Here is a 26,989-nt window from a genome sequence, read left to right on the forward strand (position 1 = left end):
ATTTCACTTGTTACCGGGGGCGCTCCAGCTTCAAGGGCGCCTCTTCTCGTTGTCCTCTCCAGTGTCAAAGTGGAGTAACTTGATCGGAAATCAATTCATCAGATCGGCTGAGCGGCGGCGGCCTGGGGAGTCTGGGACGGAAATTCACTTTGTCCGCAGTCCTCATCCTCCAGTGCTAACCCCCTATCACTATCGTTGGTAGCCGCTGTTATTTGGACAGCCATGTCCCTCATAGTCTGTCATCCTGACAAGCCATGTAACGCTGACAGAGGATGTGAGAGGTCGGAGACCGCAAATCAGAACGCTGCAAGCCCGAGGGTAACGCAAGAGAATCAGGTCGTAAGAGTGGTACACCTTAAACCGTATCCATGTCCAACGGAGTCCCGGACGGCGCTGAACATGAAATCAATGCCATGGCTTGGCACTTAAACTTTCAAAAGAAACGACTCAAACCCCATATCACAAGTTGCGAAAACCACATGCAGCTAGTTTCTAGTACTATTGATACAGCAAGAAAAAGAGCGAACGTCAGAGATAGAGAAGGTACAATAGGGACCAAAAAGCTAGAAAGCACTGTGCTAAGAGAACCAAAAGAAATTCGGACTACAGAGGAGTTAAAAACTGAAGAGGTTAAGGCAGTAAAACTGTTAGGTATACACAAAGTCACGACTGAGACTACTTGAAACAGGAAAACAATGCGGGTCAAAGCCTCGAGTCTGAAGATGAAAACCAGTAAGGGCGGGAAATTGGGAAGATAACAAACGTCCTTGGATGAAAGAGTTGGAACCAAAAAGAAACTGGAACAAGGCGAATATGCAGCTATGGCTACATCCAGAAACAGCATCAACACAGAACTGAAAAGCCGGAGATAATAGGGATACAGAGATAATCGATAGGTAGATCAATCAAACATAACAACGTCCTTTGAAAAAGAAACCGACAACCACACATACCACGCGCCATGTAAGCACCTTGCTTGCCCGCCAACCTGGCTCCGAAGGGAACAGGAACGGCATCGAATGATATCGTCGGCTTGCCATCGGGGCTGCGGCGCCGAGGTAGTAGTCCAATGGAGGCTTGCGACGATAGACGCGCTTCCGACCATTACAGGCAATCCCAGTTAACCATCACTTGCAAAGGCTAACACAAAAGGTCACCTCGCAACTCGCCGATGAGAGCACCGCCATTGGCTCCAGTACACATCCCAAGTCACCAAACCCAATAGCACTTTTAAGACCCACTGCAAAGACTTGAGAAGTCTCTGACTTCAGTGCCTCGGCTCCTATGGAGGCGTTCGATCGTCGGTCTTGGTGCGAGTGGGAATGTGCCCATTGGTAACCATGGTCTTGTCCTGCACCGCGTTCTCCGAAATGCTGCGTTTGGCGATAGGAGCCGAAAGCAGAACCTGTTCATGAGTTCCATTCACATGAGGCTTCGTGGTCGGCGGGGGCGCGGGCTGTGGTGGTGCAGGGAAGGGAGGTGAATTTTGGCCGTCAATCGCCGAAAGCGGCGATGAAGAGAGAGGAGAAAGGTTGGCAATCGACCCTGTGGTCTGTGTGCTGAAATAGCCGGATGGCACACACCACGAATTTCGATTGGGATTCCGTAATTGCCGTATGCCGATTTTACCTGCTGCTCGTATTGCTTGATTGTCATTGTAATGTGGGGGGGAGGGGTGCTCCGTTGACACTCGTTCCCTTACCACTGCTGTTACTGCTGGTCGAGCTGGTGGGGGAGCGTCGTTGGGCTGCAAACGGGTTGGTCATATCGGAGACCGGCGAGAAGAAGGAAACGGCACTGTCGGACGGAGATGTTGGAATGGAATCCGGAGACGCCACAGAGTTGGCCATGCTAACGGATGGAGTGGAGAAGAGGACTGAGGGTGCTTGTGGCAGCGTCAGAGGGAAAGCAGATTGGAAATCGCTGGGTTGCCGGGGTGATGTTGGGTTGGGAGAGGTCGGTGGAGGAGAGTTTGAATCAACAGCAGCCTCGAGCTCCGCTTTGCGATTTAACCACCGCTCGAGATTCATGTCGCAATGCTGCGCATACCGCACCATTTCTGAAATGATCTTCGTCAGCGCGTTGCACTGTAAATTAGAGACAGTTTACCTACCAGGGACAGCTTTCGCCGTGATGTCTAATAAAGGCTTCGCAAATTTGGAGATGAAGAAGATTTGGGATTTGGAAACGACCAAAGGGTCTTCGGAGGGCTGAACACTATGTTCTAGCGAGAAGTGTTCCTCCAGCTTCTTTTGCGCGAGCCACTCCTGCATGAGAGCTGTTGCCCAGTGTTGCGCAACAGGAAATGGCCGGCTCTAGATGATAGAGATTTATATCAAAGCCTAAAAGTTGCTCAAGATGGATTCGACATACCGGATTGCTGATATCGGCGTTTTTCAGTAGGGCTTGGGAGATGAGGACCCGTCGAACCGCCAACTCGGTCGGTCGACCATCCAACTCGTCTTGGAATCGCTGCATAAAGTCTTCGTGAACGCTCATGTCGGTAGCAAGTACCGTCTTCGATAAGAGTTTCCGGAAGTTAACCCCCTCTTGGGGGTCATCTAACAGAACGCCCAGTCCATGGTGTCGCATGACGCGGAGAAGTAGCTGACAATGCAGCTGCTCCAAAGCCGAGTGGCCGTCAAAGACTATCGACAGGGGTGTCTGTGCGTTTTTCTAGAGGCGAAATGAGAAACACTCGGCAGCACAGAGTGATGACTTACCATGAAAACATTCGTAAACCCGGGATGTCCAACATCATGGCCAATGGCTGCAATGTAAATGGCGAAAATATCACGTAAACGTAAGAGGTTGACCAGGGAGTTGTCGTCGGGTGCTCGTGAGGATCTCCAGATCCTGCCTGGTTCGAGCAGAATGGTAACCGGTGGAACCATGTCGGCTGCAACAAGATAGCATTGGGTTGCTTGTAGGACGTCTAGGGCGTGTTCATAGTTGTGGTAGGTGTTTTCATAGCGGTATATTTTACGTAGATGGTGCAGGAAAGCCGATATTTGCTCTGTGATTCCCAATGAGGTGAAATCAGGCAAAAATGAGAAACAACGTACTCAAGGATATCCCAATCGTCTGTTCCATCCCCTCTATTCGATAGAGAGCCTCGAAGAGCATCATACCACAGGCTAAGACCTCCTCTTCTGGCAACCGGTGAGGCTCGAAATGCCAGCAATCGAGCGACCGGATGAGCCTCGATCGAGTTTGTTTGGGCAGCGAAGTTGGCACGCTGGCAATCGTTGTTCAGGGGCCATAAAAATGAGTACTTGGTGTCTGCACTCACAATGTGGAACTGTGTTCGTTAACAGCATTCAGAGTCTGATTGTACATATCGCTAAGCAACTCGGCATATTTCGTCCTGATAAAACGAGCTCAGAGCTTGTCTGGACAGGAAAAGGCAGTGTACGCACTCGACCTCAGTCCCAACCCATCCTTTCCCCTGTCCGCTGTTGCCCGTTGCAAGGTGAAGCCCCCCGACATCAGCACTCCTTCGCTTCAGCTGGCGATGCAAATTGGCATGCTCGGAAAGAATTGACTGTGTTGCCCCGCAAATCATGGTCGCTGGTCGTCAAGGGGGGTCGTTCAGCCTTGCAGACAATGTCGGCCGTCCTGGACGTGAAAACAGGCGACGACGAGGGCTCTAGATCTTCAAGCTGGGGGTTGTCGACGATGTTCAATGGCCGTGGAAAAGATGAACAACTGTCCTCGGTCGCGTGGGACTGACATCCCACGCGAGTGCCACGAGACGGACTAATCTCGTTACTCCAGGCGAACAGTCTCTCGCTCTGACAAACCTCACGTTCAATTGTTTTGCTTTCTTTTCGACAAGGATGGCGACATGAATTCGTCCAAGAAATAAAGCAGTAAGCTTACACCCCCAAATCAAGACCAGGAGGCAGAGTTAACTCGATATTTGGCCTCAAAGTTCCAACGCTCAATATGTACAAGGTACGTTTTGACGAGTGAGGCTCCCATTTGCCAGTGAGAGCTTTGCTCGAGATGCTACATTCGGCAGTGTTGGAATGACAATAAACAACACACTATGGTATGTGGCTCTCGACTGCTGACAGCCATGCCCAAGTGCTAAGCGCTCATGAAGCCAGTGAGCACTCCTCACCCTCGACGGCACGTACGCTCCGGTAGCCCCTATCTTGATCTACAGTAGACAGACCGGTTAACAAACATCCGAATAACACTGCCCAACTGCTCGATAGATAGTATCTTCTAGGCTCTCTTGATTGCATTTGCATTGAATCTGCACAGTTCACCGCGCGACATACACCCCTGATTGGGGAGCATTCCTGGCAACTGAAACAACTTCGACCTCGGGTCTACTACTAGTTCTGCTTTCTGACAACTTCAATTCAATGGAATCGCCATGCACCGTCCGCACGGTAGACAAAAGTCATACCGCTCCTGCGATCGCACCCAACCAGCGAGTCTGGTCCACCACAACGAGGGACTCCATGCAATCGAGCCACTGGGATGGTTTGAAACTGCTCATTGCGGCCTCTATCTCCAACGATCCATAGCACCTCGCTGTCTACAGTTGGACATATAGACAGTTGCACAACATCTCGCTGTATGCCAGTTCCTTGATTCAAGAACCCAAAACCCTATCATACCAATCAAAATCAGATAACCCATGTTTCTTCTCTTATTGGGTCAACCAACCTCGTCTTCCCCTTCTCTTTTCCCTCGCAGTGCTTCAGTTCAGAGTTAAACGAGCCATCAAACCCGCCAATCCGGTGGACACAAGCCTCTGGTTATGATCACGCAATTGGGAAGTCATGCGTTAATCGCACATATCATCCCTTGCGAATCAGTTCAAGAACTCTGAACAAAAGCGTCGACATCTCTCTTATCATAACATGCAATTCGTTGCTCACTTGACTTCACTTTCACTGCCTTCGCGAAATCTCGGCAACTGGCGGTGCTTTTACTATGTTCTTCGTGACAAATGAAGGCGCGCTTTAAGCAAAACCAGGAAGTGACCCTGGACGTTTTCGTCAAGGCTTGGCTCTGGGATCCGCACTCGCTATTAAACAGTCATGAATCTGTTATGAAGGGGGAGGAATACAGTGTCTCAGGTTCTGACTCCGGCTTCAGGTCCCAACGACCAACGTGATAAATTTTGCAGGCCAACCGACCAGCGCAGTGGAGTGGGCGCCCCTGGAGGATGGGAGGTGTCTGCTTCTTCAATCTTCGTCCAGCGAAGCAACCAGTCCCATCCATCTGGGCCCAGTGATCGTTCTTTCGCACCTTGCAACAGCTTCAACGCATGTACATCAACACCAGCATCACGGTGCGGGCCTCTTCTCCGTTTCCATCTCCCCCTGCCCCCTCTTTGCCGGCCCACAGCCTGAGTGCTCCATACCTCTCCTTCTGATCAGCGTTCGAAGTTGGTAGTAAGATTGTGCACTGCGAGAGAAACGGACCAGACAGAGCAGTAAACCCGATTGCCCTTATTGAACGTTGACGCATTGGCGACCGAGTGTTCTGGGATGCTGGTTACGCAGCAAAAATCATTTCGGATTCTTCGCCATTATACCCGGAATCGGACGCTCGAACATTGTCCACGACCTCTCGCTGCACTTTAAACAAGGATCTGTTCCCTGCCGAGCCACAGCCTCCTCTTCTACAACCCAATATACAGGGAGGCAGAGAGGGGCACCGACAGCTAACACAAGAAGTTATACCTTTACCCTCCCTTCCGACTTAACTTCCAGTCGCCCACCCAGCCACCACTGGTCTTCACCTTAACGCGACTATCTAAAAATAACACCGTTCGCAGCTTCCAGATTCCTGACAGCTTGTGCAAGGCCTCACATTGTCACTAGTCAGCGCGCAGCACAGATCGAGGGGGTCGCATTTGTCAGTGATGATTAGTCTGAAAGTTTTGTAATTGGTGCCTCGTGTTCGGGGATCTTATCTCAGTCTGATCCTCTCTTTCACCTAAATCTCGATGATCGATTTGAAAGCTTGCCTGGAAGGAAATCGCGTGTAAAGGGCGGGACCCCATTTTAAGGGAGAGGGCTCACCACCTCGGTTTGGGGTTGAGTGACCGGGATGGAAGACAGGATCAGTGGCTGGCATCTGAACTTAATGGGTTAGCCCTTTGGCGCCTGGTAGGCTGAGAAACAATCCGCTGGGCACTCGCCTGACTGGCATTTGAATAGAGCGCTTAGGCTTCAGAGACCACTATCCCCAGCTCGGTGATGTGCGGGTTAAGTGAAGAGAGGCATGCACTAGAATGACAGCACCCCATTGGAGGAAACGGAGAAATTTGATTGGCGGAACGCAGTGGATGCGCAAGAGCTGAGACAACCACGGTGATACTGTGAATGGAAGCGCGCCTTGACATCGAGTAGATATATCTCCGTTGAATCTCGAAAAAATCGAGGACGCGTCGCGGAGATTCAGATCCCATTCAAGGGTGGCTCTCCCAGAACATTCGCGCAATGGCCTTAGCGATATAGAGACATGGCACTCAGTTACTGGTGAGCCGACTGCCACCTCATAAGCAGAGATGCATGGTGGTAGAAGGATAGAAGGAGAGAAGATGCGCCCACACCGACCGGTTCCGAGTCGTCGATCAACGGCGACGCGTGCGTGTCGAGCCCCTATCTCCTTCCCATCCGCGACGACTACCCCAGAGTGCAGACTCGAGGGAGAATCCTGAACTCTGTAGTCGAATTGAAAATTTCTCCAAGGGCACAAACGACCGCGACCCCAAAATCAGTTAGCGCTTAAGATTACGAAAGCCTAAAGTTTTTTCTTTGGCCCCACGAAGGTTTCTCGCTTTCCATGTTTTCTTGCTACATACTTAAAAGGCCTCGTTCCAAAAGGCGTTTCCCACTTCTGTCAGTCGTTGGAAAGGTTTCCTCCAATCACAAACCTCCGTTTCGCACTCCGTTCAACGAAGTGGCCGCAATCTCATAGAAGGTCCTGTTATAGATACCCAGATCTTCTCGCTCTCCGCATTTTCCCAACGGATATGTTCTGTACGTCGACAACGTAATTCTGGAATTGCACGATAAGCGGGGATCAGGCAATCAGACTTGTGCTTTCTCTGTTATGACATGGATGCAGATGTCCTGCGGCCTATGTGTGTGTGTATGTTGCATTCGGACTTCAAATCAAAGAAGAAACCGACTGTAGGCCTGTGTATCCCAGCGCAGGGTCTATACCGGGCCTGGCTCCTACATACTAATGGCATGTAAATAAGCGCTTAATTGACTTCCACCGAGATGCGATGGTTAGATTTCATGATCGATAGTAGAGAACACCTTCCGCGCGCAGTGCAGACCTCCGGTTCTTTAAGGATATGAAAGAGAAAATTGATAATCGACAAGCCTGTCATTGGAGTTGGACTTCGGATGGAGCTGAAGAGACCAGAACCTTATCGATGGATTGATTTTTCTTTCTTGAGTGAAGGTCCGTAGGAATAGGGCCCAGTACAAGACCGGTGGCTAATAATATGCGGAGAGTATGAATGCGGTAGGAAGCCATCAATGCGGTAGTAGGAAGTCGTCCATATCCTTCCAAGGAGTTTCCCCTTCCGGCCCGGGGACTTTATCTTTAATCCTCAACAACCACTGTCAACCAGTAAGTAGTGGCCGATCGCTGCACTCACCTCTGCCAGTGGGTGCGTCGCATTATGGTGAACGGAGAAGTCTTCCAAGTTCATGTCTGGAACTCCGACTTTCCCTCCCACTGCCATTGGTCGAATGTGATGATTGAACCCACGGAGAACTCGATATAGCACTTTGAACTCTTTCGGAGAGACAGGGTTCCCATTGGACAAGAAATGGGATTGGTGACGTAAAACACATATCATAGAACATTAGAACTCTTGGCACTGGAATTCGAGTTCGCCGTCCTCGTGCGACAGAGTGAATGTCCTATGGCAACCACGAGTGTGGCTCAAGGTAAACTGCAAGAAGGCAAGAGAGGAATTCGTCGCTAGATCAAACAACACACGGACGGAGTGAATGGTGGCGGTTTCCCATGTCATCCCCTTCCCTGTCAATGAGGCTTTGAAGTTTGAATGCCGTCGGTAACTTTTAGATTTGTGTTTAGCCTCGACAATCTCTGGCCCTAACGTACTCTTAGATCTTTACGGTAACGGTAGGTTCTCCATAACGGTCTCGCCATCTTCGCAGTCTCATAAAGCATGCTAATTCCGATACTCGCTGAGAGGGAAGTAATTCAGTAACGTATCCTCGATCCTCCAAGTTCGCCGCCCTCTTCCCACCTGCTATGTACTTCATTGTTTCTGATCTCTAACCTCCTCTGAGGGCGACCGCCCCTTACGAGAGGACAGGACACGTAGAAGACACCCAACGTCACAAGGAGGATCGTGGATTGGAAAGCCCCACAATCAGCCAAACACTGACAGCATCGAGTGTGCTATGATAGAGAACAAAGATGCCGCAGGGGATTTAACTGCGAGTAACACCGCTCAACGGGTACGAACAGTAGTACCCGAAATAAGGAGTTGAAAGATCTAAATGAAAATACAACCGAGTGAAACAGAAACCAGGACTATTCCCGGCGACTGCATAGGCAGTAGCTTAGAATTAACATCGAACGTGGTAGCTGGTGGATGAAAATACGCTTGGAATTCGGTGAGTCTACTACAATCAATCGCATGCGAGCGAGGAAGGCGACGAGGCCTTGAAAGATAATGTACAAATACACAACGCAAGGGAAATCGGCTGTTTCAGCTTGTTCACAGCGAGTTATTAGCTAACGAAAGATGAACGAGGTCAGCGCTAATGCTGAGAAGACGGGTTACAATACACTAAGTAGGTTAAAAAGCAATGCGAATAAAAAGTGAGATAGCCAAAATCGTTAGGAATTGAAGACATGATACGATAGAATATGTTGGTCTGTTAGAGTAGCAAGAGTCAAATCGGGTCAAGTCTAATCGAAAAGCACAGTGGCGTCTCCTCCCGAGATCAACGAGAGATAACAAAGCGAGACTAGAGTAGCAGCATTGAGCAGCGAGGCGATCAGAAACGTCAAGGATGAAAAGATGAGGTAAGGACGATGTAGATAGCAGTTGGAAGACAAAGCAGTGAAAAGGGGATTGAAGATGCAATGATGAGATGAAGATGGAAATAATGCAAGAGATAGTGAAACACGAATCAAGACAGGAATAATTTAACTATGCAAGGATATGCAGCGTGTGTCAGCCACCACTAAGCCACGAAAACTACGAATAGCCCAAGAGAACAAAAATCCCAAAACAGATACAACTAATCGGAACATGCAACAGAAAAGCAAAAGAGGAAAGACAGCAGGTGACGGTGAAATGCAGAAAGGCGATGTGGCGACAGCGGAAAGCAAAGCACGATCGTGAAACGAATAGCAAGAGGCTCGTGGCGAGAAACAAGCGGCGAGGCAACGCTCTGAGCGTGTGAGCAAAGAGCGACGGTCTCAATGAATCATGTATGACTGGACAGGGAGGGACGGAACCATAATTTGACCATACCCGTGGTTGTGGGCATGCGCAGAGTTGCCGAGACTGGAAGCGGTTGTCTCGGGCATTGACCAGCGTCGATGAGGCGGCGTCATCGAGGTCGAGAACGATCCACCATGACCACCCAAGCTATCCTGCCCATGCCGCATCATTATCGACGACTGGATCAACAAGGTATTAGTCCATAAGCAGGATAAAAGGAGCAAAGAGACGCACTACCATAGGCTCATGGGTGTAAGGTGACGTGCTGCTGGGAGAGGTGGTGCTGTTGTTCGCGTTAGTAGAGTTGCCAACAGCCATGGTTCGATGCGGCAGGGCAGCGTGATGATGTATTGCCGTCGGAGCTGAGCCATCGTCGAGATAGATACCAGTGCCACTCTCCATGCGGACGGAAGAGTTGAAGTAATCCGAGGTAGCATGCTGCTGCTGTTGTCCATGCGCATACCTGGGGATCTGGTGGTACATGTTGCCACCGTGCGGGGGAGATGGACTCGGCTGGGGGTACTCGCGCTGCTCTTGTGGCTGATACAAGTTCCTGGCGGACTTGCGGATGTAAGGATGAGAGACAGCTAAATTGGTCACACACACAAACGAGTAAGCGACGATTACATGGGGAGTATAGGATTGTTGTGAAACGTACTGGTATGGAGCCGGGATGCACCCGAATGGTGACCTGCCGCACTGCGCCGTCCACCGTCGCTAGAATCGATTTCGCGATCCCCGTCCCAAGAATAGAGTGAAGAAGACCCATCAGAAGCGAAGTCGTGATTGTCCCAATTCAATAAGCCAGCCTGGGGAGGGATAGAGTTGCTGAGAGAATCGAAGGAGGCTTCCTTGTGCAGCTGGAATTCAGGAGGGAAGGAGTGGAGGTTCAGGTTATCATCGTCGTTAATGAGGTCGACTGCCGGCAATGGTGGCGTTGATAGTGGCGAGTCGTCCTGTCCGCCTGACGAACCCTCGTCGCTACCAGAGTCAGAGTCTGGATCTGGGGAGAGGATGTCTGGTCTGTCCAGTTCGACCTGGAATTCGAAGAGAAGAGGTTCCTCTTCTAACGGGCGGGCCTCGAGATGTTTTGGGGAAGACTCAGAGGAAGGTGGACCAGAGGAAGAATCCGAGAAGCAGGAGCCACCACGCCTGCCTTCGGTGTTTGCGAAGGGGTTCAGACGAAAGACGTTCATCATCTTTCGCATGTCATCCGAAGCCTGGGTCGCGCGGAGGGGTACCTCCATGGGTAGAGGCGAAAATGACAGGCACCCACCCCCTGTAGAAGTTCCTGGCTCCATGACGAACCCAAGAGGCTCGTCGTCTTCAGTTTTGAGAGCGCCATGGTCTGCAGAGTCGGTGGTCGACGCGTTCGAGGGCTCAAGCTGCACAACGGGTGGGTGCAGTTGCGGCTCCGGAGCGGCGGCTGAGGCGGGCCGTGAATTGGTCGAGCTTGGCGGGGTGGTTGCCGACGCGTCGCCATACGGGTGGTGCACAAACATGACGTCGGTGTCTGGAGAATAGGTAGTCGATGAACGAGATAGGGATCGCGGATGAGGATAGGGAAGAGCGTTGGAGGGCGATGGCGAGAGGGCCGTCCGCTGAGACGACTCTGGGTACTCGGCTTGCGTCAACAGCCCCTGGCTGACGTCCGATTGGCCCTGAGAGTGGGCATACAAGTCTGAAGACCATAAAACCGGTGGATACAGAGGCGCTGGTTGCTCGGGATGGCACCTCTGCCAGTTGTGGTCGACGGACTGGACCCTCTGATGGGTGCGATTGGGGGAGCTAGGCGGCGCAAAGGCACGCCTGTTGAGAAGAAGAGAGGTAGAATAGTCCATCGCGAACATCTTCAAAAGTGGGAATGGGACGGTGTTCTGGCGATATGGCGACGTCTGGAGAAGACTGGGTTCTTATATAGTGGCGTTGAATTAAAAAAAAGACTATATAGTGGTTGAGCGCGAGGAACGGGTCGAACGTGGAGATGATTCTAAATGAAAGGCAAGGCCCCAAGGGTTCTAGTTGCCAACGCCAATGGGATCAGGAAGCTGTAGAGAAAATGGCCAGCAAACCGAGGATCATAAGATCCAAGATCTCCGTTCACCGCGTTTCGTACCTTTGCAATCGAACCCAATTACAAGTTCCTTCCTCAGCCGTCTTCGGCCTCGTTCCCTCATCCACAAATTCGTCCCCGGCCATATCACGATAAACTATCGCCCATCGTGATCGAAAAGGGGTCTTTCATCCTCACCAACCACACGCACACGGCCCTGCTTCCAACGTCGTCGCCATTTACCTTTGCACCTCTGCTTTGGGTCCACCTGTAGATGAGGGTTGCCTTTTCAGGCCAAAATCTTGAACGGATTTGCATCCAATCATTGATGCGCCGCTCTTTCGAACTCCGCTCTTCGCGTCGTTGCTTCCACGATTTTTTTTTCGCTTATTTTGAAGAGACCCCCTCTGCACTTAAATCTGGCTAGTGGCATACAAGAATTGGCCCATCGCCGTGTTTCTTTCCCCGGTTGCGATCCCTCGAACCTGCTCCGACCTTTATAACCGTCCCAATCCCCCGTCGGCCCGTTCGGTCACCATGTTTTGATATGTTTGCTGATCGCTTTTTCGGGAAGAGACTCAGACGTCGGAGAAACGGGGGTGCACCAATGCCTTTTCTTCCTCTCAAACAGTTAGGCTAGCCAGCCATTCTGTCGGTCTCCACCATTGAATTGACGAAAGGACCCTCGAAAATCTCCGTAGCGAACTACAGCCCAGAATCTGTCACGGCCTTACCTTCGATTTCCCTCCACGATCTAATTGTAGAGGGAATCCCCTGGGGGTTGTCACGACGGCATCTGTGCCCTACAGCGACGTCGATGTACCCTTTCACTTGTCTAAATGGACCGCAGAACCACGTCTCGGTGACTTGGGGCCTGTGGCATTCCCGTTAAGCGCGACTTCTTGGAATGAATCGCCGTGAGCTTCCCGCAGATTCTGACAGCTTCTTGGACTTATGTTCGTCGAGAAAACAAAAGCTTGGTGATGACAAGGGTGACATTGCTACTCAATGAAAAAATGCCTATCTGTTCTATTCCTCTCGAGCCATACACCTATCCAAGTCAGTTGTGTGGGTCTCTCCCCGAACCTTCACTGCTTCCGCACGCATCGATGAAACAGGGTCACTCCTGGGGAAACCTCTTCTTTAGTAAGTGCCACCTTCCAGAAACAATGTGCAGGATGTTGGACTCAAGGAGCTACAGACGAGGATGAACATAATCGATGGCTTGTGCATGTTAACGTTTATTGACACCGATTTTTCATTATGTCTCTTCACCTGGATGCATGTTGTGCGCACTCTGCTAGGTTCATGGCCCTCGCTTTAATTTCTCTCCATTCACCCATGCCACTCACGAGAGCGTCCCCAACGTCCGACTGAGCGAACGACTTCGGATTGACTTCTCGTTCGTTCTTCTAGACCATTACCCTCTGTCGCTGGGTCAGTATCTGATTATCTGAGTTCTCCCTACATGGTGAGCCAACATCGACTTTCGTTTCGACACCACACACATACTTTCCATCCGTCTACTTTTGTCGACCCACGACGCTCGCACCCTTGATCTATTCTGGCTCGTCCCGATTGTGCATTCCGCCCTTTGTATCCTGATCATATACACCATGCTCTAGGTGCGCGGACTCCTGTCCTACTGACCAGAAAAGGCCTCATTCATCCCCTACTCTAGATCTACATTCCCCATAGCCTTGGTCTTAACCGCACCACAACGCCCTCCCAAACGTACCAACCAAATTATTCTAAGTGTATGTGCCTACAACGTTGCACAATAACTCCTAATAGGGTTTAATCGATCCCCAATTCCGCAACTGCCCTCCCGTACAGCAACACACCTGGGACAAGCGCCCGACAAACTTGATGCATACTCCAGTCAAGTTCCCCAAATGGTGACGGAAAAACCAAGCCTGGGTTGCCAGCGGCCTGGGTAACGGTCCGGCAATCCAAATATCAACGTTCACATCCAGCACTCGATGAGTGAATTCACGAACGTCGGATCACGTATGGTTCAGTGTCCCTAACTTACGAGTGCCAATGGGTAGTAGTCGGGGACCTTCTTCGCAGTGGGCATGTCGCTCGATCTGATCCTGCCGGGTACGCAATGCTCACCTCACGCTCTTACCTCGACTGGTTTAGGAAATTAACATTTCTTTATCACCCACAATCCACTACCATATCTTCCAAATACAATGGAATAGTGTGATTGATTCTCTCTTTTATCGGGTGATGCCATGACGCACAATTCCAACGTAAGTACACCTACCACCAGCTCGATCCTGAGCACGAAGCACCAATTTAAACCTACCAGGCGCTGGGCCCCGTTGATGTGGTGCGCTGATATACTTCCATACATGATAGCTTGAAACCTATGTGATCGACAGCGAGCCCTGCGATGTGATTAGACGAGGGAAATCAACCCCTCGCAAGACGTAACGCTCGATCGAGGTAGAGTTCAGGTCAGGATACCTGCGGCTGCAGTCTAATTGATACAACCCTTGACATACTCCCTCAGGAAAGTCAACCTTGACCCTTGCCCATGACTTCTGTGTGAGTGAGTGGGCCAGTCAACACGGCGTGTTTATTGGAGGCTGATATTGTGATATCACAGATAGATGACTCGGAACCTATGCATAGGCACTTGGATGTAAGAGCGCGGGTATCTCATACCAGAGTACACGCTATCGAGGACGGATCACCCCCCGAAAGAGCTTGGAACTTCTGCTGAACTTCACATACTTAATTTCCAGTGGTCTATAGTGCTGCTTGCAGCGCGCAAGAGAGCGAGCACAGTAGAAAGCAGAACGAGAGTCCAGAGGGCTGTGTATATTCGTAAGACCTCGAGGTAGGGATCCGCGGCGCCAGCTGAAAGATGTCACAAATCACACTCCATTGAGTTAAGCGCCCATGACCGGAGCGTCATTGTCAACATCATCGAGCCCCCCAAGGGTCCATAAAGGAAATAAACTTGGGGCGCGCATAAATTTTCTTCCAATACCTCTCTTGTGTCTGTGCCCGCGAACCAGTCTGAGGGTTACGGGATCTTTCGAGTTCGTTTTGTTTGCACCAAGTTTGTACATAACCAGCCCATGGCCACCACTCTCCGCATTGCGAATGCGAGTCGGTGAATGGAAGGACAAGTCCGCTCAGAAACTCATCTTCTATTCGGATTCTAATCTTCGATTCGCGCTCGGTTGCACTGGCTTGCCAACGTCTCTCGCGCATGGAGACCGGCGAGCGCCTATTGGCTCAAAGAGACTCTTTAACGCCTGCTACAGAACCACGCGAGGCGAAGAGGAGCCAACCGGTGTAGCATTATACTATACGCTATACACTTTTGAGTCGAGGCATCTACCATGGAGATTGGGAGGACGGAAGTCCCGCGCAATCAGCGATCCTTGGATTCAAGGTCGCCGCCATCGAGCTGTCGAGTTAGAGGCAAACGCTGTGGCCTCGGTAACCAAGAAAAAGCGCAGTTGAAGTCAAAAACTCTGGTAGTTTAGCTCGCTGGGCGTGTCTCCTCCGACGGCCGGTAAAATTTGTCCAATTGAAGTTACACGTGGGCTATTTCGTTCGAATCTGTCCAGCGAGAGTGGCGGACATTAGTATAGCTCTTCGGGAATCCTATCCCCGAGATATCGGTATGTGCGTTAGATGTTCAAAGTCTCTTGTACTGGTCGCGGCTGGCACGGTGTACTACGTGGGGATTTATGGCACTCCCTGTCTTTGCAGTCTGTTCAACGTTATAACGCCAAACAGGCTACCTACCCTCGGAGTCGCCACGCGCCTATACCCGTCCACCAGCTGCTCCCTGGTTTGTGGCAATTGACAAGGTCAGCGGAACAATCATGTCCTTGCCATTGAAAGTGTGGGATTTCAACGTAGTGCCGACAAGGATACCTAAACGGACACGAGCATTCAGTCTCGCTATTCAATATGTAAGAAGTGTTCACGTACTGCACCCTGATACAAGAATGACTACATCGCCGCCACTGGACCCACCAGTTACCGACAGTCACGGTTGGGAAAGAAGGATCCCTGTCAGCTAAATCTCGTCGTCGAAACGCCAAGGGACTGCTTAAGTATCCGGAATTCACTGGCTAATGGTAAAGAACGGCGCGAGCGGTGAAGTTTCGATGGCAAGTGGAATTAACAGAGCTCACAATGGCCCTTGGCAATCGGAGTCTATCGAGTTACTTCATAATCGAAAGTGCTGAAATTGAATGTGGAACCTCCGAGCACTTTTCCGCGAGGAAGTACGCCACTGTTTGCTGGCCTTCATGCAATAACTCCCAAAATATCGCTATTGAATGCAGTAACCCCTGAGCGGAGTGATCTACCTTGTGTTCCTGACTTGAGGTTTGCTTATTGGCTTGAGTTCATCGCTTTGTGACGGTTGAAACCTTGAAGTGGACCCGTCAACACGAGTCCATTTGAATGAATGGCTCTCCACCTAAGGACAGATTTAGGCGGGCAGTTTAACGACTGGGGTGCAATGGGGTATGGAAGCTTATGTCTGATAAGAAGAGATAACATGATTGACGAATGACTCTGGCAGCAGTGAAAGATATGATACTGTGGGTTCTTCTCAAGATCAGTACAGGCCAGGATTAAGATTCCCGATCTTCCATCCTGAAGCCCTTCACCTTCGACGTAAAAATACCATGGACGCCCTCCAACTAACTTAGACCTGCTGATAGGAGACGCAACATGACCCCACGATCTTCTAACCTCACTCTAAGACAGAAAGCGGCCAAACGGGTGAACAAAAGACACTTGATCCTCGGACGTGTATCGCTAAGACCGCAGTGAATATTTCATAAGACGATCCGAGACCCGGAGGCAGACGACACTCGCTTGCAAGAAATTGCCAATCTGGTTGCAAGCATTGTAGGATGCATGAAGCCTTGCTGTAAGGCCAGCAATTTTGTCCAGTGTAGCACACGACTCGAATGAGGGACGATCGATTAGTAGGCCGAACAGCAAAAATGCAGCTTTCGCGCGAGAGGGGACTTTGAAGTCCGCAGGAGAGCCGAGCGTGCCCGGGACACCCCTTCATAGAGTAAACTGGAATAGATTAGCGGGGTTGAATATTTCTTTTACGTAGCACTTGCTGAGTAGCTGGGAGATAGACTTTTACCAGTTGCCGCCGGCAGGGAGAAGACTAAGGCATACAAAAGAGGATTTTGGCTTTAGGCCTCCATGCTTGATCATGATACTCCAATCATTCGACTTCGGCGTTCGCGCTCACAAAGCCTTTACACTGAGAGTGCTCGCATGAGCCTAGGCCCCGGCGTTATAACGTCTAAGCTTGCCTTTTGGGTTAGAGTGATCGTGACCCCTACGGTTGCTCCGATAGACCCATTACAGCTGAATCGGGGGGATATTGGAGTGTCGACGAGTTTTAGGCTTTCGCTGTTTCGTATTCGATGTTTCTCGAACGCGGAGAAGACTCTCGGTACGTGAAAACCGGCAGTCACAGTGCCGGAGAGACCTGAAGCGTGAGAGACGAGAGGGGAATCCACACAGACAGCCGCCCTAGCCACAGATAGAGTGTCGACGTCTACATAGATCGCCGGAGGGATTGAGAGCAACTCGAGAATTTGATGGTTGGTAAGGTCAGCTCAGCTGCGGCAGAGTTAGCTTCCAGTTGTTGAAGTGTAAGGCAATCAGAGAGAAAGGTTCGATACAAAGGCCCTTAGAATGCCTGGAGCTTTGGACGATTCTAGATGCCGGAGGTTGAAAAGGAGGATGTGACGACCAGACTGATCCCTAGTGAGTCATGGCTTTTCCTTCTCACGCTTCCTGCACTCCGAGACTGAAGGGGAAAAAGTGAACAGCTTTCTATTTCTAACACTTCCGTGACATACTCCTCTTCTATTGGCTGGTTATATTTCCACCTATTGATTTCACCCTAATGGAATAGAACAGTTTTTGCGCTGTTAGTGCTTTCATACCTTCACTAATGACTGGGGTGCCTAGACTTGTCGTTAAACTTGATTAAAACACGCTACTTCGTCGGGAGTCCGGGGACACTGACAATTTACTGCGGGGAAGGTGGTGCGACGCTCCTGCAACTGAAGCACCACCCACTGGGCCAGAACCTTGATACCGCCATCCACAGAGTGTGAGCACAATGCCCCCTCGCGACACATTTGCGAGTATTAGGACTTCATGACGATATGACTTCCTAAGGAAGGACTTGCCACTTCGTCGGTATAGTCCATGAGGAAGTTCTGACCCAACATTTGTAAACGCTGTCTAAACCAGCGTTCGCGGGGAAATAATGCCAGACCCAATGATACCAAGACTTCGGTTCACATCGATAAGTCGCACAGCCCGTCCACTTGGAACTTGCATAGGGTTCCGGAGGTGGCACCTTCGGTCTAGCCGACGCTTCCCTTGGGGTATTCCGGTTTCCTTTTCCGGTGGAGGGGCGCTTGGTCCGGAAGGCTTTGCCAAACAAACGACGGCTGCAATACAACGCAGGGAAATCGGCTGTTACGTTTCTCCATATCCATCATGTTCAAGGCTGCTGTCCAACCACCTATAATATCTCTATTTTCATCTACTGGGAGCGACCCGCTGGGCTTCTGGTCCCAAAAGGTTGAAAGTGCAAGATCCGGGCTCGCGGTCGTGCATCTGCTCCATGATACGACCTCAGAACCTCTTCCAGTCCCACCGGCATCTCTAATTGCCCCTCCCTTATCGGAAAATCATGGCTATCTATTAGATCAAACGGTCCTGCATGTTCAAGGCCCTGATCTTCGGAAGACGTACATCCAATGTCCACCAGATTCCGGGGCCGACCAGGGGTTCTCCAGCGCGCTCGGTCGTGGTGATCACGATCAGCGAGGAAGCATGTCGACTTCGACGGCAGCGACAGCAAAGTCTCTAGGGATTCGCCATCACTACGTCCATCTTCAACTGCGTCCCTTGGGAAAAGATTGGTCCTTCGAAGTTGGAGTAATGGATCAGGGAGGAAATCTCGGGATCCTCAGATTTTCAACGTTTCAGGTACACATCTCCCTTTACAACCCTCGAAGGTGTTCTGGAAATTTTTCTGAACCCGTTTTGTCACTCAGACCTCTCCAAAGTTGACGCTACGCACAACGAAGCCACCTCTATTACATCTACCCTTGTCTTTCCCTTCACCCAGTCCTCAAATGCTCACTCCGTGGACCACAATTGACTTGCACTTGCCGACGTTTCTGGCCTATTTTACGTCTCCCGAGCTGGACCAGAAGGATACCAATGCATATGATCCCGAGCGCAATATGCATTCTCGGCCGATCCGGGAGTCGTACCCCGTTCCAAAAGCTGGCTACTCACATATCTGTTACATCCGCGTTTATGCGTCCTGTCGAATACGCCGTATTTGGCTCGACAATGAGAGCCACAACCAAAACCTACCATGGGAGTTCCAACTGTATTCAGGTCAATGAGAATCTTCTCAAGCCCAGACAGTATGTACAATTTCGAGAGGTTTGTAGTACCCCCAATCTACGTGGAATGGTTTGAACAGACGGACAAACGTGCGGAAGCGAAGGTCATTTTAAGTCCAAGCGGCTACGAATAAAGCGAGAAGCGAGGTGTACAGTAGAACAGAACAAGCGCCTGACAAAACTAAAGCTGGAAAGAGCACAATATACAGTGGGGTATGTCTAGGTGGCAAGTGGTCGGAATGTTTGGCAGGGGCAAGAAAATCAAGCACGGATGGATGCCTTGTGAGCTTTCAGAACAGATTGGAGCCTTGTAAAGAGTTCCTTGCGCAGGGCAGGGTCCTCAGGGACAGCTATCTGGCCAGTAGCGAGCTTCAGCATGTAAACGAAGTCGGCCTGAGCCACAAGGGGGACACGAGAGGAAGCACTTTGCTTCTTCTTCAATTGCAAGCGCTCCTTAAACTGCTTCGCAAATTCAGCGGAAACATCATCGGCTCGTTCAACGACAGTGTCAGGAACACCAGCCAGTCTCGCAACATGCGACCCAAACGATGATGTGGCAGCTCCATCAACCAATTTGTACAAGAAAGTGAGCTGAAGCCTGCGTCAGTTGCGTTCTTCATCGTTGAGCTATCTCAAAGAGCGTACCTGCTGCCTTTCCTCGTCCACCATTGTGGACATGTGCATACGGCGGATGTTGGGATGATATGCATAATCATCAGTAAGGGAGCCATAGTGGGTTGCAAAGAAAGCCAGCGGCAACGTGTGGGTCGCTAGTTTGTGGAGGACAGACTAATGGGGCGTTCGTCATTGAGTGGATGGAACCATGGGATATTTACTCACTCCTGCGATAGCCATGCCATCGAAAGTGGAGGTTCCTCGTCCAAGTTCTGGATGTTAAGTTTAAGTCGGAGCCAATACTATGCTAAGCAGGAGTGAACACAGACCATCAAGGATCACCAGAGACTTTGGTGTAGCATTACGGAGAATCTTGCAACTGAGGGTGGCCAAGTGAGAGTCCATTTCCAGCGATAATTTAACTGGACCTCGACGTACCATTCATCCAACTCAATCTTGAAGGTACTTGAGTTGGTGAACATGTTGTCATAGGCCCCCATTCGGGTGATGATAGAATCAACAGGGCAAAGTCTGCCGACCAGGTTAGTGTCAGAAGAGCATGAGTGGAAATCTCCTTACCTAGCACGCGACGCAGGGACAAGCATTCCCAGCTGCGCCATGATCTGTACTTTCGTCAGGGATCTATTATAAAATGCGTTTGGCAAAGGTGCTTACGACGCCGATGGAAGTCATTCGCATGAGCTGACATGACATGGGATGAGTACGATACGCGTATTATGAAACGGGAAAAGCTCACAGTCGATTTACCACTGAAGGATGGTGGTTCAGGTGATTAGATTCAGACTTCAGTGAAACGGGAGAAGACCAAGCACACTCACGCCATGTTAGGACCTGCATGAATCAGTTAGCCACATGCTCCAGGCCTAGCGATAAGGAATACACCCACCAGTCAACAAAATGATCTTCGGGTCCTCTCCGCCCATCTTGACGTCGTTCTCTACAAAGGACTCGATGTGACGATTCAGACAAATCGTGGGGTGCCTCAAATCCTCGAATTCAATGAACGCTGAATCGCCTTCTATAAACTCCGGTCGGCAAGAAGGTGAACCAATAGCTGCAGAAGCTTTCGCCAAACTGAACAAACAGTCCAATTCAGCAAAGACGCGGATGGCTCGCAACCATTGCGAGCGATCCTTGTCGAATTCCGCATAAAGTCGGAATTTGAAGTTCTTAACCGCAGTGTTCAGGTTCTCGCGAGCCTCCTTAAGCTTACGAATCGTTGGCTGAAGCGAAGGGACGCTGTACCGATTCTTCGCCTGATGTGGGTAATGAGCATTGTGCAGATATGGCGCTCGGTTCAATTAACTCGCCTTGGTGCCTGATGATTTGACCCAATCATCGGGAACATCGTCAGCGTTCTTGGCAGAAGTCTCGACTAGATAGATATCCTGAGAATAGAAGGGTTAATCTCATAGTTAATCCGCCACATTGGTCCACTACCTTGGTGCCAATCGCGCTGTGCCAGTAATCCAAGTCGAGGCCGGTCTCCTTCTCAAACGCCTTGAGTGATTTGTCCAAATCCCTCTCTAGCGAGCGAATCTCGCGCACAATCCCATCGTACTCCTCGTCCTTGCCCTCAACGGGCTTCAACTCGTCCCTGTCTGTGAGAGCATATGAATCAGCAAACAGGGAGACGTCACGAGCAAGACGGAACCATACCTTTATCAGAAGGCTTCTCAAACATGGACTCCAAATGCCTGACGTTGACAAGCAAGTCAGGTGCACCTCGCAATAGCCCCAAAATAGTCTTGGACTCGAATTCCTCAGACTCGTCGGCGAGTTTTGCAAGACCGCGGCTCAAGGATTTGAAAGTCTAGAAGTATGGTCAACACGAAGGCTGTGGACCACGGGACCGCCCACCCACCGAAAGAACTTTGAGGAAATCCTTGACTTTGCAATTCTTGGCATGGATCCGCGAAACGATACGCTCGAGGTCGGGGATTCCTTTGGCAAGCTCTGAGAAGGACGACTCAAAGGTTGGGTGCTTCATTATGTCCTCGACCGCATCCAGCCTAGGGAATCCTTTTAGTAAAATTTTAGTCAACAGGGGCAGCAACATACCGAGCATTGATTGCAGAGACCTCACGCAAAGGCATACAAAGCCAGATACGGAAGAGTCGCTTTCCTGCATAACAACGTCAACGGTCAGCCAACCACAACTAGGCGAAGTTAGAAAGAGGGACATACCGAAAGGGGTGATGCATCGTCGAAGTAGATGGAAGAGAGAACCGTCCTCACTCCCTTCATTGTTAAGAAGAATCTCGAGGTGGGCAAGGGTTTGTCCATCGAGAACAAGGCCCTGATTGCGCTCCATAGGGTCGTAGATGTTAAAGTTGCGCATAGTGACAATGTCTTTGTCGATATTGAGCTGCCGAAGGTACCTGCATAAATTCAGTGGATAAGCCCTGAGGTATGAGGGGATGTGCTCACCAGATCATAGATCCCAGGGCCTCAATCGCGCACTTGTCTGTCGCCATCTTTCGAATAGACTCAGGCACACTCGGTGGAAGGAGCTGAGCCTCTCCCTCGTCCTCTTCCATTGCATCCTCTTCAGAAGGGAACAAGTCTTTAAGAGCTTTCAATGCATCGTCATATTTAAAGCCTTCCACTTCCCGCAAACCAGTCCAAAGACAATCGGACGGCAGCACGGCCTTCAACACGCGCTGTGTATCGACAGAGAAGCTTCCCTGCACCCTTTGTTAGTAAAGTAAAATGACAAGGAACGGCTTTCCCACCTTGTAGAACAGGAGCTCCTTGGGGCAAATCTGGCGCAAAAGAGTTTCGAGCTTAGTCCGACATATGTCATCGACAAACCCAGTGAGGTTAAACTGCGAGGTCGAGCAGTCCAAAACGCAAATGCCGAACTTATTGGCACTGTCGGAACCGTCTTCACAAGGTTGTTCACAGATTGCGATACAGTGTCCGGCATTCTCATCCGTCAAAAGGGCGTCATCAACGAGGGTGCCATTGGTATAGACTTTGTTCAGCTCTCTATTTCGGCTAGGTTAGCACTTTGCATAGAGGAAGAGCGAGGGTTTGCACCTTCTGACGATCTTGTCCTTCGCCTTATCCTCGCTGACTTTGCCTTTACCCTTGGCGGCAGCCATCCGCATCTCTGCCCCGAGGGCTGTCTCGGCTTGTTCAACTCGACCGACTTTGTAGCCCTTTCCCAAGAATTTCCTGAACAGAATTGAGAATTCCTCAAGGTTGGAATGAAACTACCACTTACGCTGCCCAGAAGTTGAAGGAGGACTCCGGAACGCCAACCTAGTGTCGATTAGCATATAGGCGAAAACATCGTGGTCATAGCTTCTTACCATGGACATCTTGACCCTAGAGGTAAGCTTGAGGTCGAATTCTTGATGGCCAATTCGAGCATCGTCCTCATATAACTATAACATGTCAGGGAACACGACAGCTAGGGCGGTGATGACCAAACGCTTACTTCAAAGAATTTGCTGAAGTCAAATGAGTTGTTGGTTAAGTCATAGAATTATCCACAAGCAAATGGACCGACCCTTTCTGGAAGAACAGCACCTGTGCCGTGGAAGTCAGCAAAAGACCCGCTTGGCACCAACAGTCTGGAACTCACGGTATCATAGTGATTTTGCTTGATTTCCCAGAACTAGGTGGTCGTTAGCGCATCCACTTGGAAATCTGTTCCATCACGTACTTGTTTTTCGAAAGGAGTGAACTCGGCCCATGCCTTCTTCGGAATGTAGATAGTACGCGGGTCGTAGTCGGGCTCACCAGGACGTCGGCCATCTTTCTGCAAATCGGTTCAGTGAATACAGACCGACAAAGTTTGCGTTGAAGAACTCACGTCGCGAATGTCTTGAAGGAAGGAGAATGGTGCCTCGGCTTTCTGCTTGTCGACCTTCTTGTCTTGGGCTCGTTGCTCCGCCGCGGTCAGGAAAGAATTTCCCCCAGATGAAGTGCCGGTGGCTGGAGCAGAGGGTTTTGCGATATTCTTCTTTGCAGGCGCCTTCTTGGTTTTGGAACGCTTTGGTTCGTCGTCGGAGAGCTCCTCAAAATCTTCATCTTCTGAGGAAGCGGCAGATCGTCGGGAAGAGAAAGAGCGAGATGAAGCGGATTTCATCGATTTAGCGTCATCTTCTGACTCGGAATCCGGGACAATGAAGTCGTCGTCGTCATCGTCTACGCGTTTCTTCGAGCCTGCGACAATGTTAATTAAGGGAGATGTAGTTTGACCGCATACACCCACGTTTTTTGACAGGAGACTTCTTGAAGCGTGAAAGTCGTTGACTGAATGAACTAAGAGCCTCTGATGCCTCTCCGTCATCGCTTTCCGCCTCGCTGAGAGCTTTGGATAGCCTGGCACGTTTCCCTACAGCTGGTGAGGCCCACTAGTCGTTGCTCTGAACAGGCCTACTCACTTTGTGCCGCCTCAGAAGGCGAAGAGTCTCGTCTAGCCCGCCGAGACTTTCCCGTAGGACGCAGAGGTTCTTCGTCTTCGTCAGACTCGATGACAGACTTGCGTTTAGTGCTGGGCTGTTGGGCGTCGTTGGAACCACACCCAAAGAGAAAGCAGGAGGTCATACCACTGATCGAGGTACCTTTGACGGGACCAGTTCCAATTCTCCGTCAGAGGAGAGCATATCAATGTCGATAGGGTCACTGGTCGGCGGGGTGCTCATTATACGCGACGACGTGGAACTTGCAGCAGCAGATGAGTTCAGCATTCTCGTGTCCATCCCTTTCGACTCAGGGGTTTTGGGCGCCAACGGCGATGAAGGTGGCATTGTCTCCCTGGGTTTCATTGCATCCGACTTGCCATTCGACACTGGCGTCGCGGTCGGTTTTGCTTTGGGTTTCGGCTCTGTCTTGCTGGACGACGAGGAACCTCCTGCTGGGGCCTTGGCGAAGAACGACATAAGGCTCTTCTGCTTGAGAGATTCGGTTGACGCCTTGGGTTTGGGCGGCATGGTTGCTGTATGCGACGATGAACAAAGGCCTTGCCACGATGAGGAAAGACGCGGTTGCGACGGTGGGGATACTATAGTGAGATGGGGCGCGTTATTTGGCGATTGATGCCATCAAACACCAAACTGATCTAGTTCCCGGATTGTTTTTGACCAGCTGCCGCCGGGTCGCCAAAGCTGAGAAGATCGTAATCAAGCGCAGGAAACCTTGGTTCGAGTCAGAGGAACGACCACAGTCCAAAAGCATGGACGTTGAAGACATCTTGGGCGATTCGCTGGAATTTCTGGGCGGTAAACCCGTGATCGACGACGAGGTCATCAGATATGGCCCTCTGGAGTTGACGATCGCGCCAAAGGTGTGTCCTCCTCCCCGAAACCCATGATATAGACGCTAACGAAAGTCTCTCAAGTCTGGAAAAGTGCGAATATCGTAGCCTCTTCCCCTGACCTCACGCCTCAAACGCAACTCAAGGCGAATACACTGTTGGCTGACCATCTGTTCTCGCCCTCGATTTATCTGGCCGAAAGGATTGAACAAAGCCTTCTGGACGTTCGTGGAAAGAACGGTGAGTCGGTTATCGGACACCCCGTATAAGGCTTCGATGTTCATCCTATCTCGGTGGTCGCTTCAGTCCTTGAACTTGGCGCTGGAGTAGCGTTGCCTTCCCTGCTCTTGTCGATATCCCCAAATCCTCCTGCCTTGCTGGTCGTGACCGATTATCCAGATGACAGCATCCTCAAGAATCTGGAGCAAAATGTTCAACGAAACAAGCATCTTGTCAACCCTGCCTGCATGCTCATGCACAAGGGTTATGCGTGGGGTGAAGATCCTACTCCTCTACTGTACGTCGGAATCTGCTGCTCACTCTGAAGAAATCCTTCTAAAGAACCCTTAGGTCATTGTTACCCGAGCCTTCTCCAGGCTACGATGCCCTGATCTTATCGGACCTCCTCCACTTCGACGGTTTCCAGGACATCCTGATATCCTCGGTAGTCTCCCTCTTGAAAAGGTCGCCAGACTCCCGCATCCATGTCTCAGCCGGCTCCTACACCAAAACCGAAGTCATCGAATCTTTCCTCTCAAAAGTGAGAGCTGCTGGGTTCGATATCGACGAAGTTCGCACGGACATGAGTGAAGGATGGAAGGGAACGATGACAGTCACACTCGACCGCGAGTCGCTGGCACTCCGCAAATCTGTCTGTCGATACTGGATAGGTCGTTGGTCCGCCGGCTCATTGCTGTAACCGCTACACTTCTTCGGAAAATTCGGAGAGTTTAAATTTAGAGCTTATCATGGGCTATACGTATGGGCTGTACGTCAAAGATAAGGACGTCGTGCGACGATAAGGCATGGTCCGAGCGTGTTCGTTTTCTCTCGTTCAAATAGCCTTCTGGTTCATCTTGCTGCGGACCAACCTCCCCATCCCCGCTCAGCCTCTGCCACATCACTTACCTCCCTCCAAAAGCCTGACGACCTTGCCCTGGTGAGTAGAATTCGAGATTCAAGCGATCGTGATGAGACACTTCGTGGTTGGGCTCTATCGGTGCTACGCCACAGTTACACACTGCGGGCTTTCGAGATCTCGCCATGCCGCTCGTCTGCAGGTTTTGGACACGAGGCGCGTTCAAAGCTGCCTTGCCATCCTCCCGTATCATGCTCTCCACCTATGCTATCACAACACCAGACGAGGGGATACCCGGCATTGAAATATCCCTTGATCAGGTCGTCGGGCCCAATGCCGCCCCGGGGGGACATCGTCTTACTCAAAACGCAGCAGCGTGCAGAGCATAATTTCTCACTAAAACAAGGCCACTCTGCTTGATTCATTCACCAGTTGCTTGCGCTTGTTCTTGGAACGGGCCGTGCGATTGATCTGTGTACAGCAGAACATGGTTACACCGAAGGAAATTCAGGCCGGGAACTGTCCCTCCCAAGGATCCACACGTATTCTCAAGCCTATGGGAGATGGCGAGGTGTATCATACGAGGAGCCCATTTGACCGACACCCTTACTTCAATCCTTTCTCTGACATGACTCTTCCTTTGAGATTCGATTACCCTTTGACAAACCGCTAACCTAACTTCTACATTCAGGTACGGTTGGACATTCTACTTAACTTACGGTGAGGATGAAGTGAGAGTCCTGCCTATCTATTCGCCTATATATTCAATATAGCTGCGTTCTGTGTTGTCTTACTGAAGAATCGCTTCATAACGAAGTCCAAGTCCACGGGATAAGCGCCCGAATGTACCTCCAAAACCATCACGTGGTAAGCAGTAAAAGTCGCAGTCCGACTGGGAATCCGAATGCTTTCTACTTATTGTGGTCTGAGCTTACGTTGGGCTGGCCAATATGTGACTGGGCTGTAAGAGTTCTTGGGCGTCCTCTGTGTAGCGTCGGTACTTCCGTGTCCAAGGTCCTGGGAA

The 26,989-nt window shown here is 50.6% G+C and overlaps 6 protein-coding genes across 6 annotated transcripts; 2 read left to right on the forward strand and 4 right to left on the reverse strand.

Moving 5' to 3' along the window:
* Positions 1-1,282: 1,282 nt before the first annotated feature.
* On the reverse strand, positions 1,283-3,565 carry CC1G_07653 (high-affinity phosphodiesterase; the record flags this gene model as incomplete). Its single annotated transcript, XM_001832341.2, has 8 exons — positions 1,283-1,644; positions 1,703-2,059; positions 2,114-2,315; positions 2,374-2,676; positions 2,724-3,016; positions 3,066-3,238; positions 3,293-3,367; positions 3,420-3,565. The coding sequence occupies 8 exons, from the start codon at positions 3,563-3,565 to the stop codon at positions 1,283-1,285; spliced, it is 1,911 nt and encodes a 636-aa protein (XP_001832393.2).
* A 4,290-nt stretch (positions 3,566-7,855) lies between these two features.
* On the reverse strand, positions 7,856-8,282 carry CC1G_07654 (hypothetical protein; the record flags this gene model as incomplete). The annotated part of the gene is made up of 3 exons (XM_001832342.2): positions 7,856-7,945; positions 8,119-8,204; positions 8,267-8,282. 3 exons carry the CDS (start codon positions 8,280-8,282, stop codon positions 7,856-7,858), a joined length of 192 nt encoding a protein of 63 aa, XP_001832394.2.
* A 1,171-nt stretch (positions 8,283-9,453) lies between these two features.
* Positions 9,454-11,319, reverse strand: CC1G_07655 (hypothetical protein; the record flags this gene model as incomplete). The annotated part of the gene is made up of 3 exons (XM_001832343.1): positions 9,454-9,657; positions 9,713-10,065; positions 10,137-11,319. 3 exons carry the CDS (start codon positions 11,317-11,319, stop codon positions 9,454-9,456), a joined length of 1,740 nt encoding a protein of 579 aa, XP_001832395.1.
* Positions 11,320-19,243: 7,924 nt separating this feature from the next.
* On the reverse strand, positions 19,244-24,564 carry CC1G_07657 (DNA mismatch repair protein msh6; the record flags this gene model as incomplete). Its single annotated transcript, XM_001832345.2, has 29 exons — positions 19,244-19,573; positions 19,628-19,771; positions 19,823-19,869; positions 19,927-19,976; positions 20,036-20,128; positions 20,177-20,220; positions 20,273-20,299; positions 20,355-20,367; positions 20,437-20,449; positions 20,505-20,874; positions 20,950-21,006; positions 21,059-21,219; positions 21,278-21,431; positions 21,483-21,630; positions 21,680-21,743; positions 21,806-21,999; positions 22,049-22,305; positions 22,354-22,609; positions 22,661-22,798; positions 22,848-22,885; positions 22,936-23,010; positions 23,064-23,076; positions 23,136-23,155; positions 23,211-23,243; positions 23,292-23,387; positions 23,442-23,794; positions 23,844-23,966; positions 24,016-24,130; positions 24,181-24,564. The coding sequence occupies 29 exons, from the start codon at positions 24,562-24,564 to the stop codon at positions 19,244-19,246; spliced, it is 3,810 nt and encodes a 1,269-aa protein (XP_001832397.2).
* Positions 24,565-24,761: 197 nt separating this feature from the next.
* On the forward strand, positions 24,762-25,806 carry CC1G_15186 (hypothetical protein; the record flags this gene model as incomplete). Its single annotated transcript, XM_002910503.1, has 5 exons — positions 24,762-24,917; positions 24,972-24,980; positions 25,034-25,127; positions 25,194-25,404; positions 25,458-25,806. The coding sequence occupies exons 1-5, from the start codon at positions 24,807-24,809 to the stop codon at positions 25,804-25,806; spliced, it is 774 nt and encodes a 257-aa protein (XP_002910549.1). The 5' UTR covers positions 24,762-24,806.
* A 181-nt stretch (positions 25,807-25,987) lies between these two features.
* CC1G_15187 (hypothetical protein) lies at positions 25,988-26,755 on the forward strand. Its single transcript, XM_002910504.1, has one exon. The coding sequence runs from the start codon at positions 26,151-26,153 to the stop codon at positions 26,352-26,354; it is 204 nt and encodes a 67-aa protein (XP_002910550.1). The 5' UTR covers positions 25,988-26,150; the 3' UTR covers positions 26,355-26,755.
* The last annotated feature ends 234 nt before the right edge of the window (positions 26,756-26,989 follow it).

Source organism: Coprinopsis cinerea (assembly GCF_000182895.1).
Source record: "Coprinopsis cinerea okayama7#130 chromosome 9 map unlocalized cont3.9, whole genome shotgun sequence".
Lineage (NCBI taxonomy): Eukaryota > Fungi > Basidiomycota > Agaricomycetes > Agaricales > Psathyrellaceae > Coprinopsis > Coprinopsis cinerea.

Bases quoted from the DNA above. Each gene is read 5' to 3' on its own strand.
- CC1G_15187 (XM_002910504.1), top strand. From the start codon at position 26,151: ATGCCGCTCGTCTGCAGGTTTTGGACACGAGGCGCGTTCAAAGCTGCC.